This window comes from Salvelinus namaycush, chromosome 12 (genome assembly GCF_016432855.1).
Source record: "Salvelinus namaycush isolate Seneca chromosome 12, SaNama_1.0, whole genome shotgun sequence".
NCBI classification, from domain to species: Eukaryota; Metazoa; Chordata; class Actinopteri; order Salmoniformes; family Salmonidae; genus Salvelinus; species Salvelinus namaycush.
Window position 1 is genome coordinate 5,909,707 of NC_052318.1, and position 13,388 is coordinate 5,923,094.

Consider the following 13,388-nt stretch of genomic DNA (forward strand, 5'->3'; position numbering starts at 1 on the left):
CATTTATAAGTCCAAAAATAGATGTAGCAACTGCAGATTGCCCCTTTAAATCTGACTTTGTAGTGTTGTAGCACAGCACTTGCCCTGATCACTAGCTACCGTTATTCTAGCTAGCTACACACATTAAAAGCAAGGTAACATTGAGCCCCACAGTGGACGGGTCATAAAATACCCATAAAACCTAACGTCAAACACGGAAATAGTTCCAATAGTTTTTTCACTATTCATTTTGTCCTTTGTGGATTTTAGAATGTGTTTCGTGTAGGCTTACCCTGACGTGACGTTTTGATAACTGTGTAAATCTCTCTCGGACAAGGTGACTTATATATATATATATACTGAACAAAAATATAAACACAACATGTAAAGTGTTGGTCCCATGTCTCATGAGCTGAAATAAAAGATCACAGAAATTTTCCATGCGCACAAAAAAGCTTATTTCTCTCAAATTTTGTGCACACATTTGTTTACATCCCTGTTAGTGAGCATTTCTCCTTTGCCAAGATAGTCCATCCACCTGCTAGGTGTGGAATATCAAGAAGCTTATTAAACAGCATGATCATTACACAGGTGCACTTTGTTCTGGGGACAATAAAAGGCCACTCTAAAATGTGCAGTTTTGTCACACAACACTATGCCACAGATATCTCAAGTTTTGAGGGATCGTGCAATTGGCATGCCGACTGCAGTAATGTCCACCAGAGATGTTGCCAGAGAACTGAATGTTCATTTCTTTACCATAAGCCGCTTCCAACGTAATTTTAGAGAATTTAACATGATACGTCCAACTGGCCTCACAACCGCAGATCACGTGTAACCACTCCAGCCCAGGACCTCCACATGCGGCTTCTTCACCTGCGGGATCGTCTGAGACCAGACACCCGTACAGCTGATGACACTGAAGAGTATTTCTGTCTGTCATATGGCCCTTTTGTGGGGAAAAACTAATTGGCTGGGCCTGGCTCCCAAGTGGGTGGGCCTATGCCCTCCAAGGACCACCCATGGATCCGCCCCTTATATGAACTGTAACTCAGTAAAATTGTTGAAATTGTTGCATGTTGCATTTATATTTTTGTTCAGTATATATTAGCATAAAAGTAGACATCATGGAAGACTACAAATCCTGCACGTCACCTCTAGCTGACACCTTTACTGTCAGCTAGCTAGCTTTACTGTCAGCTAGCTAGACTCCCTTTCTAGGGAGTTTTTCCTAGCCACCGTGCTTCTTTCTACACATGCATTGATTGCTGTTTGGGGTTTTAGGCTGGGTATTCTGTACAGCACTTTGAGATATCAGTTGATGTAAGAAGGGCTTTATAAATATATTTGATTTGATCCAAAATGACATATTGAACACTTTAATGTACAGTCCCATATTTTTTTTTGGCATTTGGTCTTGTCTTGTACAGAATACTATATGTATAATGTGCCATGAATACTAGGTAAGTTTTCTGCAAAGAAGCTATATAGTTAGCTTGCTACCTACCTACATGATATTAGCGACACCCTTATTTTACCAGATCCTCTTCTCCTTTAGCCGGTGGAGGTCTTTATTTAATCGCTTATAATTTCTGGCAACTATATGAACCAGGTGAAATCTATTTCAATTCATGGTGTCAGAAGGCACCACTGTAATAAAGCAATTCAGAACTAACTTGTTGACATGTTCTGTTGCAGATTCAATGCCAGAGTAACTCATTGCAGAATGTATCCATAATCATGAATAAATTAAGCATATTTATTTGACAAGAATGCACTTAGTCACCCATCAATCAAGTCAAACACCTGCACTCCAACAATTACATTGTTTTAAAGAAATCAAAATAGTAAACAATGCATACATATGCCTTTTATACGTAACATATAAACATCTGAATTTAAGTATTCATTCAATGATTTATTAATCAATACCACAAACCTGTGGCATTGATGAGCACCATATGAACTGTTATTACTATCCAATAGCGTACAGATTCTTCTGCTTTTCCAGTTTAGGAATTAGACCAGCACAAATAACACAACATGTAAAACAGCATATTGTGTTTTTGGTGGGCGAGTTACAAATGGAAAAACTGGATGCGTGAGGTAGTTTTTTTATATAAAATACTAGGTCAACTCCAGCAGAATGAGAAACACATTTAACAGACTTAAAACAAGGAAGCCATGCCTAAAGATATATCAACACCCTTCTGGTCAATTTAACAGGTCCATGTTGCTGCTGTCAATTGTAAGCAGCACATTTACCACTGTATTCAGTCTTAACCCCAGAATAAGCCGGACATCGTTACACAGGTGAGAAAAAGGTAGCAAAAACAGTACACCGCAACACTTAAAATTGTTAGTGAGTCTAGATGTTATCAAATCAGGAGAAGAACAAGTGAAGAAAGCAGCATAGGCAAAATGGGTGAAGGTAGGGTAGGTTTATAGAGGTTTATAGTGTCCGAAGTTGAGGGACCATAGGGCATAGTGTGGAATAAGAGGCAGCTAGAGAGATAGTCGGTCATGGAATAAAAATAAAATAGGGTGTGCTTTCTGCACCCCTTTTAGGTCGATGTCACAAATATCCGGCCCATGTCCAGTCATACTCGGGGTGCAGGCGTGTCCCTTGATGTTAGTCCGTCTGTTGCAGCATTCAAATCGTGGTCATTGTGTGTCTGTGAATCACAACATTAAAAATTATGATTGATCACAGCATTTCCACAAATTGAGCCATAGACAATACAACTTAAGCATTGAGGACAGCATTTTGTTGTGGTCTGCATCTATAAAGGTCAAGTACAAAATGGAGGAAGTAAACAATCTATGGCTTAGATTGAATTCAAAGTAGACAAAAATGACAAAATAAGCAATATGATGCAACAAACTACTACACATATGAAATACTGTACCACACAGGCCAGTACAAAAGCCTACACATGGAGAGGAACCTAAAGGCACATACAGTACCAACCAATACTACTCTCCTGACAGACAGGGCAGGTGTGGACCAGTGCTGCCATGGCTGCAGTCTTCTGGTTCGCAGCTGCTCCCTTCTTCTTAGCAGCCGCCGCCATGGCATCAGTCAACAAGTTCAACTTCAACTTGAGAGTGGAGCATGCGTTATATATCAAACACTATCAAGAATTATCAAGAATGCCTAGCCCTAGCTTCACCATATAAGTTAGCTAGCTAGTTAACTAGCAAGCTACAATGTTGGTTTATAAAAGCCAAAGAAAGCTAAACTTGTTTTTATGAATTTTTCATGCATTTAAATGGCTGGACAAATAGACGGTTTATGTAGCCATCTAGCCAGGCTAATGTTGCTAACTTGCTAACCATGAGCTAGCTAGCTAGATAACAGGCATTTTCAATAGAAAAATTGCCCAAGACAGTTAACAGAATTGTCAATTTAAACAACTTTAGCCAATTTAATAATTACAAAATGTAGCTAACATTAGATAGTTAATCCAGATATTCTTACCTTTGCCTCGATTCGGCAGTCTCATCCTGATCATCATGGCACTGGTCAGTGATGTGAAGCTTGAGACAGGAATTTGTAGTTCTGTATGATAGCCACATTATCAGCTAATTAGCATTTAATTTTGGTGTGGGTAAATACATATATTGATAATAAATATTGTAAATATTATATTGATAATAAAAGTCATCTTATCCGAGAGAGATTTACACAGTTATCAAAACTTCACACCTGGGTAAGCCTACACAAAACAGAGCACTTATTCGAAGTGTTTCTAAAATCCACTATGGATAAAATGAATGGTCGAAAAACGATTGGAACCATTTTCGTGTTTGACCACTAGGTTTTTATTATGACTCGTACTGTGGTAGACTTAAATGAAGGATACGTATATACCCACGGTTATGTGGCCTATTGGATCACTCCAATATGGTATCCTTCCGTGCGGCAGAATACATTCCAAATAAGGATTTCAGATTAGTCCCATGTACTGGGTAGTGCTGAGGCTGCGGCTGACCCCCTTAAATAGCTGCCACCGCACTACTTCTACTTCTTCGCACTACAACTCTACTACTACTTCTTTTTACGTAGATCACAGACAAAGAGGATTGGATTGATCCAATAGTGCACATAACCAGGTAGGGCTGAGCTCAGGGCAGTCATAGTTGCCCCTCCATCCCCAATCAGCAGAAGTAACAACCAGCAACATTTTTTTTTTTTTTTACCTTTATTTAACTAGGCAAGTCAGTTAAGAACAAATTATTATTTTCAATGACGGCCTAGGAACAGTGGGTTAACTGCCTTGTTCAGGGGTAGAACGAGAGATTTTTACCTTGTCAGCTCGGGGATTCGAACTTGCAACCTTTCGGCTGCTAGTCCAACGCTCTAACCACTAGGCTATCCTGTCGCCCCACATTGACTAGATAGTACCTAGAAACGATGCCCAACTGGCCGAGGCGCAAATGTCACTGAGAGGAACTCCTCGGAGCAGGGCCCACGACGTAGCTACTCCTCTAGTAGAATGCATCCCTACAGAAGAGGTCAGTGGCCGTTGGCCAGCCAATATGCTGTAGTAATAGTTTCCACAATTCAATGTGAGAGTAGCAAACGAAAAACCGATCAGACTGCTGTATTGCCTGTGTCTGTGTAATGGGGCCCTGACCGGGCACAGCACACTTGGGGAAAAACACCCAGCTCACCCACAGCAGAAAGGCATATGCGGACAAATGTAAGGGCCCGGTTCACATGTCTATCAGACAGGACCTTCGGCAAGAATGAGGGGCCCGAGCGGACCATTGCTGGACAGAGACGTTGATTTCCCTTTATAAATTTGGAGAGCTATGGCCGTCGTCATGGCATGCCAAGAAAGCAGCTAGATACACTCTCAATGTGGATGCCGCTCGGCCCACATCGAGCAGTAACTGTGAAAACCGTCAGAACGATTGCACATATGACACTCACAACCAGGTACAGAATATGCCCCACCACATTTGATATGACGCATTGGTAGAAGGAGCCATGACGCTCCGCAATGTGTTCACCACATTGTCCTGAAGACTGGTCCACTAACACCTCTCAGAGGCCAAGCCCGAAGATGGAGGCGGTGCGGGTCCGGGTGCCACTGTGTATCCAGAGCCAGAAAGAGCAGGTCAGGCTTCAGGGGCAGCTGCTATGGGGTCCCTGAAAAGAGGCACAACAGACCACTTTGGTGGTCTCGGCCAGAATGGAGCTATCGAGCAATTCAATTCAAGGTTTATTGGCATGGGAAACATGTTAACATTGCCAAAGCAAGTGAAGTAGATAATATACAAAAGTGAAATAAACAAAAATGAACAGTAAACACTACACTCACAGAAGTTCTAAAATAATAAAGGCATTTCAAATGTAATATTATGTACAAAAGTGAAAATAAATACACATAAACATGGGTTGTATTTACAGTGGTGTCTGTTCTTCACTGGTTGCCCTTTTCTTGTGGCAACAGGTCACAAATCTTGCTGCTGTGATGGCACTGGTGGCCCATCACGATGACCCTGTCTAGCGTAGCTGTGATCAGGGGAAATGGTGGGAACGCGTAAAGCTTTGTTGCCGGCCAATCGTGAGTGAGCACCACCTGAGGGTGTCCGAGAGCATGTCCACTGCATTGTTCAGGACCCCGGGGATATGTGCTGCTTGCAGTAATGCCAAGCAGTTCTGGGCCCATGGCAAGAGCTCCTGAGCCATTGGACCAGGAAATGCTGTCCTACTAGGTTGGGCTGGAACTGTTGGAGAGCTTGGCGAACCACCCTGAGCTCCAACACATTGAATTGTTGACCACTCCATGGCGTGCTCCAGTGTACGCCATTCCTCTGAACATGGCACCCCAACCCATCAAAGAGCGTCAGGGCACACCAGCTCTCTGCGGAGAACTCTGATCAGGAAGGAGCGGGATAGCAAAACATGCACTCAGCACCAACAGTTGACTGTGTCTGTGTTGTTTTGGATGCCGGCCATCACTGAAGTGGCCTGATGGAGAATGCCTAGTGGAACCAACAGTGAAGCCACCATCAGTAGACAAAGTGCCAACAGTTACTCGAACACCGACATGGCTCGTCCAAGATAGAAATGGTTGAGGTAGGATAGGATTTTGTTGCCCTCATGAAAGTCGAGTCTAAGGACATCTCAAGGTAGATCACCTTCTGTGAGGGGGTCAGGTGACTCTTCTCCTCGTTTACAGTGAGGCCCAGAACTCTGTGGTTCAAGAGGGTCCTCGTGTCCGTTGTGGCATGTTCCCTGGATGGGGCAGACTATTTAATCGTCCAGGTAAGGCAGTTACTCATCCAGCAGAATGTGCCACCAAAGGCAAAAGCCGGCAGGCCAGCCAAAATGCTGCAGTAACAGTGTCCATAACGCAATGTGAGAGCCCAGTCGGATAGGCCGTGGCCCAGAACTCTCTCACCATAGTAAAACAAAACTGATAAAGCTTTCGTATTGGCTCGGTCTGTGAAAAGTAAGTGTCCATTGCCCTAGCCGTGCACAACAAACTAAGGGAAGCCCCTAGTTCACCCGCAACAGAAAGAGGAGCATATGTGGACAATTGTAATGGCCGATTAATGTGTCTGTCAGACAGAACCCGTGGCCAGAATGAGGGGTTAGGATGTAGGTTGAAACACTTTTCATCTGAACTCATTCGGAAACATTCAGTCAACCAGGGCTTCAACACCAGAAGACCCTGAGACATTAAAAGGCACCAGAACTATAGCTGTGGCCGGCATCAGAAATAGAGTTTGTATCCTTCCATTACTGTGTTCAGTACCCATGGGGACTCCACTTGCCGCTCTCAGTTTGGCCTTTGGGCCTGTGAGAAGCTGCCAATGCCAGCGACAAGCACCTCAGGATGACTGCCGACTGTCACCCTTCTTAGACACAGTCTAAGCCTGTGGGCAGGGACACCTTGCATTTCTCAAGGTCGAAACGCCATACTGGAAAATTACATTTCTCTCTGTGTGAAGAAAAGGGCAGTGTAACAGAAACATATGGCAACCCCAGCTACACACTGCGTATGACCAGTAGTGTCATCTAGCTGTTATGTGAGTTTCTAAGGGAAACTAGGATAGTTACTGTCTGTACTGTAAAGTAGTGTAAGAGAACTATAGCTCAATCAATCAATCAAATGTATTACTAAAGCCATTTTTACATCAGCCGATGCCACGAAGTGCTATACAGAAACTCAGCCTAAAACCCCAAACAGCAAGCAATGCAGATATAGAAGCATGGTGGATAGAAAACAACTCCCTAGAAAGGCTTGAACCTAAGAAGAAACCTAGAGAGGAACCAGGCTCTGAGGGGTGACAAGTCCTCTCATAGATGACCAGCAGGGTCAGATAATAATAGCTAACCCAGATATACACTGAAATCCTCAGTGTAATAGATATGAGCTGTGAGTTTCCAAGTGAAACTAGCTAGCATAGTTACTGTATGTACTGTAAAGTAGTGTAACAGAAAACTATTACGCACCAACCCAGCTACGCACTGTGTGACAAACAGAAGTGTAATAGAGCTGTAATGTGAGTTTAATGGAAACTACTATTGTTACGTCTGTACTGTAAAGTAGAGCAACAGAAAAAACATACTAAACCCAGCTACACACTGTACAATGCCGCAGTGTATATATCTGAAAAGTACATTTCCAAGGAAAACCAGGAGAGTTACTGTCTGTACTGTAAATAAGTGCAACAGAACTATAGTACACACAGCTACACACAAACCCTTAGTGTAATACAGCTGAGATGTGAGTTTCCAAGGGAACAGTGAACAGACAAGTCACACAGACAACCCCTCAGCGCCGCAATACTGGTCGACAAAACAGAGTATCGCCAAGGTTTGTACACTGTCACAAGTAATAAAAACAGGGACAAAACCCAAACGAGATAGCTGGCATGAGCCAAACCGAGTGGGGGGGGGCAGCAGAGCACCCTGATGGAGAGGCTAGCTAGCTAGCTGCTCCAAGCTATTGAATAGCTGCGGGTATACTTCTGCGTTTGTACACTCTTAACATAAAGCTCTTACTAAGCAAATACTCTCTGGAATAAGCCGGAAAGATTAAGAGGTGGAAGTATTTAAGGGAGTCAGCCGCAGCACTAACCCATACACTGGACTGATCTGAAATCCTTACTCTAAATGTGGCCTGTCGCGCGGAAGGATACCATATTTGAGTGATCCAATATAACAGTAGTGCTCCATACTGACAGCAACATAGCTACATAAATATTTTACAAGGAAGAACATAGCTAACGTTAGCCTACCTCAAATAAAGACACTGTCACAGCCACCAACGATGTTAGGGCGATGAATAAATTCCATATTCGTACAATGTTCTGTTTCGGAGAAATGATGGTGACCTCATTTTTTTTCAAAACGGTTGTCGGGCATTCCTCCTTGATATTGTACATTTCCTCGAAACCCATTGTTAAGGGACAGTTGGTATGGTATCTGTAAAAATCCGCCAGAAAACCAGGATTTATCTGTTTTACTAACGTTAGCTAGTTAGCTAATTTAGTTAGCTAACTAGCTTTCTTTAGCTAATGTAATCTATCTTCATCATAAAAACGTACTAGATGTTGAATTCAAGACATTTTCGTTTGTATCTTCTATATATAACTACCGTTTCTTCAATGTTTCTCTGAAAAAAATAGGGTAAATGTAGCTAACGTTAGAGAGCTAGCTATGAGATGTGAGGGAAACCGTAATCTCTCCGATAAAAATCCGTTGGTGATGCTCTCCTCGCTATTATTCCAAACACTCGTTTGAGCGCGCGAGTAAGGCTTTTTGAAATCTGCAGGTGTACCGTGCAGGTTGGCTGTGACAGGAGCTTTTCAAATGCAAAAGTTCATACACACCAACTTGAATTACTGCATGTGAAGCTTTTAACATTGTCAATGAATCATGAGACCAAACCAATGAAAATAAAATTATAAAATGCATTTCGGAGGAACAGGAATTTTTTATTAAAATACTTTATTGTAGAAGCTAACATCACAAATACGTGTTTCTATTTAAAAAGTTCAGAATAAATCCTAGTTACAAATGTATTGGGTTTTTCCTCATTTTGCAGTCTGATGGAGATGACATCTAAACATGAAATAAAATAACCTAATGCACACAATGACATTTGTGTACGCTGTAATGTAAATTATCCAGGCATAGAGCACATCACATTTGAACCACATTGATTCCATTTCTAAAGATTTGATATCTCTCTCAATAAGACAAGTAAATCAATGATAAAACTTGATTGATGAAACAGGCAAGGACAACTATTTATTTTGTTATTGTTCCATCAAAGCAAGTAACATTCTCATCTCTATAAAATGTTTTGGATTCTAATTACTAATTAATTCCCACAAGGAGCAAGACATACCACCAGACAACTTAAACACCACAAAGCATTGAGATCAACTAAGGTATTTCCCTATACTTGGCCAGTGTATCATAATGAGCAGGGGTTGATTTGAAATTCTGTAGCTCATTGTGCCCAAAGATGGCAGAACTCAGTTCCAATGCTTTTCCGGTTGTAAATGACCCGATTACAAGTAGGACTTATAGGAGGCTGCCCACCTTAGGCAGAATTGCCTGTTTGAATAGCCTACTCTCCTCACACACATCCCCTCTCCAGTGACACGCACAACTCTAAAGCTGTGCCTGGCTCAGTGTTATATCTATAAACTCCCTTGATTTTCAATGACTGTTGGGGGTGTTAAGGCTTTGCCACAAGCATATTTTAATCTCTGACTTTATACAACATAGGGACTTCCTTATCCACATCACACTGCTATGCTAAATACACAACCAAAAGTGTACTCGATTTTCCACTTCCTCTGTTCTTATACTTACCTTGACAGTCAGGAAACAGATTGGACATCCCTGCCAAGGACTCACTGCCAAGCATCAATTCTGTCAGATTAAGAAATTAAGCCACATCTAATCAATCAGTTTTCTAATTAATATACTAGTAATGAACCACTGTCCTCCGGTCTTCAAATGTTCTGAATGTGGGTTGTGAACACCCATGTGACCAAGCCACAGATGCAAACACACATCACCACACAGCAGCAAGCCCCAGGTTCACACTCAAAAGCTGAAAACAACCAGAATAGTATTCCACATGTGATCAGGGCCTTGCACTGAACCAACATCAACTGGGCTCCGACCACCTTAGTAATATTTCTATGGTTGTGACCTCGTTTTGCTAGGATGAAATGTGTTTTAAAGTTAAATTTAAAATGTTCAACTTCATATTCATCATCTTCAGCACCACCCCAACATATGTGAAAATGGCACTTGTCTATGTTTGTAGTAAAATAAAATGGAAAATAAGTGTTTCCAATAACATAATAAACCAATTAGCGGTGGCAGGTAGCCTAGTGGTTGGAGTGTTGGGCCAGTACCCGAAAGGTTGTTGGATCAAATCCCCGAGCTGACAAGGTAAAAATCTGTCGTTCTGCTCCTGAACAAGGCAGTTAACCTGCTGTTCCTAGGCTGTCTTTGTAAATAAGAATTTGTTCTTAACTGACTTGCCTGGTTAAAGAAATTAGTAGATAATCAAAATTATTTAAAAATCACACAATGGACACCGATGCTGTCATTGGAATCACATCTAGTCTTTGTTACTACAGATCATAGAAAAACACAATTTTCACTTATGGTGGGTCTGGAGATGATTATGTTACTTTCTAAATGTAACCCGTTACAGTTACCTATCCAAATCGTCAGTAACGTAACTTTGGATTACCTAATCTGATTACATTCAGTTACTTTTAGATTACTTTCCCCTTAAGAGGCATTAGAAGATGAGATCTATTGCAGGATAAATCATTGTTAAAGTTTACATAGCTGGCCATATATGGATGTTACATTTTACTTTATGGGTTGGTTATGTAGGCTTCTTCTAACCCATCGCTTTCTACTACATATAATAATACGATTAAATTATATCATTACATTAAAAAACAAAGTCCATCAGAATTCCAGTCATTCCAATAAATGTTACACCCCTTGAGCTTCAAGAATAGGACTTATTAGCCAGCCCTACTCTCTTGTTTATGATTTTGTTGTCATGGAGGACTGATTGGGCTCATTGATTCGAGTTGAAAAATAAATGCTGCGCTCATGGAATGGCATGTTTTGAGCACTACTGAAAAGTGCTATTTACATGTGAAAAATGAATGCCATATGCTGCATTTGCTATAGGCCTATTGTTTACCTTTTAGTTGGTGACATTTTGATATCTTGACAATATGCAGCTGTTTAAAGGGCAAATCCATATGAAACAATAACAAAATGGACACCCTGTCTCTGTTTTGGTAAAAAGCTGAGGGATGGGCCTTGAGAAATGTAACCAGTCTCAGATTAATAGACAAAGCTATGGATGCAAGGACTGACCATCCATGATATCAAACTTGTTTTAACCATGTTATGAGGATACACAGTATGTTTACATTTAGAATGTTTACAAACATTAAAGACAAGCTTATATTTTGGGTTCTCATGTAGTGTGACAGTTGAACTAAGCTCATGAGGCATTTATAAGTTATGTTCTTCAAGAATCAATGGATATATATATATATATATATAAAATGTTAAAGTAAAATAACTGATGTAGCAACTACAGATTGGCCCTTTAAGTCTATCAAAAGTGTGCGAGTTTGAGCATGTGTCCATTAGGCCTATGGATTTTTTATCAGCATGAATTAGATGGCGCAATAAAATACCCACTTTTATTCCATAGGCTGTAATCCGCACTACGCATGTGAGCATTTTTCATCGTTTACTCTAGTTGGATAATCTTTGGATGCCGACAGCAGTCGCACCATTGGAAGACATAGCTCGGACTGTAGCCTAAAAAAAAAGTATATTCCTGCTCTTTTCCCGCGATCCATCAAACACATTTGGTGTCATCATAGTGGTCTCTGACTTGTGGTCAGACTCGCTCAGGTGGAACAATGTTGTCATTGACAATGTTGTCATTGAGACAACAGAAGTGTCCCCCCCCAAAAAATTCACAAACATACTTTCTGAATATAAAAAGTAATCCTCGAGGTAATCTAGTTCTTCAAAAAGTATCTAATCTGATTAGAATATTTTTCCTGGTAATGGATTACAGTTTACATGTTCTTTTTTTGTAATCCCTTACGTGTAATCTATTACTCCCCAACCCTGGAGATGAATATGAAGTTGAACATTTTTGAAATTTCCCTTTAAGAGTGACATACAAAAATTCCTTGAAGACTGATTATTGTAGTCTATTTGAGATTGACAGCAACTGTGGAATCCATATGGGTAAAATAAGTTTCAACGCCTGCAGTAATAACACAAGATGAAACCCTAAAATGAGTGTCAATGGCAGCAAACACTGTTGGGGGGGACAATGGTGATACCGGAGTACCTAAAGAGGATAGATAATTTGAGGACTTGACAAAGATAATATTGTTTTCATGTTCTATTCATATCCAAAAGGTAACATAAAAAAAGAAGTAGGAAGGTATGAAGACCGTCGTCAAGCAAATCTTAGCAACCACAATGTGCAGAACATCTACGCATTTAATCAAAAGAAGAAAAAAAAAGAAAAAAAAGGTTATAAGAGCAAACTAGTGTACAGTTGTGGCCAAAAGTTTTGAGAATGACACAAATATAAATTTTCACAAAGTCTGCTGCCTCAGTTTGTATGATGGCAATTTGCATATACTCCAGAATGTTATGAAGAGTGATCAGATGAATTGCAATTAATTGCAAAGTCCCGCTTTGCCATGCAAATGAACTGAATCCCCCCCAAAAACATTTCCACTGCATTTCAGCCCTGCCATCAGCTGACATCATGTCAGTGATTCTCTCGTTAACATAGGTGTGAGTGTTGACGAGGATAAGGCTGGAGATCACTCGGTCATGCTGATTGAGTTCAAATAATAGACTGGAAGCTTCAAAAGGAGGGTGGTGCTTGGAATCATTGTTCTTCCTCTGTCAATCATGGTTACCTGCAAGGAAACACGTGCCGTCATCATTGCTTTGCACATAAGTGCTTCACAGGCAAGGATATTGCTGCCAGTAAGATTGCACCCAAATCAACCATTTATCAGATCATCAAGAACTTCAAGGAGAGCGGTTCAAGTGTTGTGAAGAAAACTTCAGGGCGCCCAAGAAAGTCCAACAAGCGCCAGGACCGTCTCCTAAAGTTTCTTCAGCTGCGGGATCGGGGCACTACCAGTACAGAGCTTGCTCAGGAATTGCAGCAGGCAGGTGTGAGTGCATCTGCACGCACAGTGAGGCGAAGACTTTGAGGATGGCCTGGTCTCAAGAAGGGCAGCAAAGAAGCCACTTCTCTCCAGGAAAAACATCAGGGACAGACTGATATTCTGCAAAAGGTACAGGGATTGGACTGCTGAGGACTGGGGTAAAG

General features: G+C 41.2%; 1 protein-coding gene across 1 annotated transcript in view; it reads right to left on the bottom strand.

The window, feature by feature from the left end:
- The window catches only part of LOC120056750, a 34,522-nt gene extending 26,117 nt beyond the window's left edge, over nt 1–8,405 (bottom strand). The window contains exon 1 of the mRNA XM_039004957.1: nt 8,242–8,405. Within this exon, the coding sequence (XP_038860885.1) occupies nt 8,242–8,403 (162 nt within the window). The 5' untranslated portion in view covers nt 8,404–8,405. The remainder of the gene's footprint in view (nt 1–8,241) is intronic.
- Nucleotides 8,406–13,388: the final 4,983 nt, after the last annotated feature.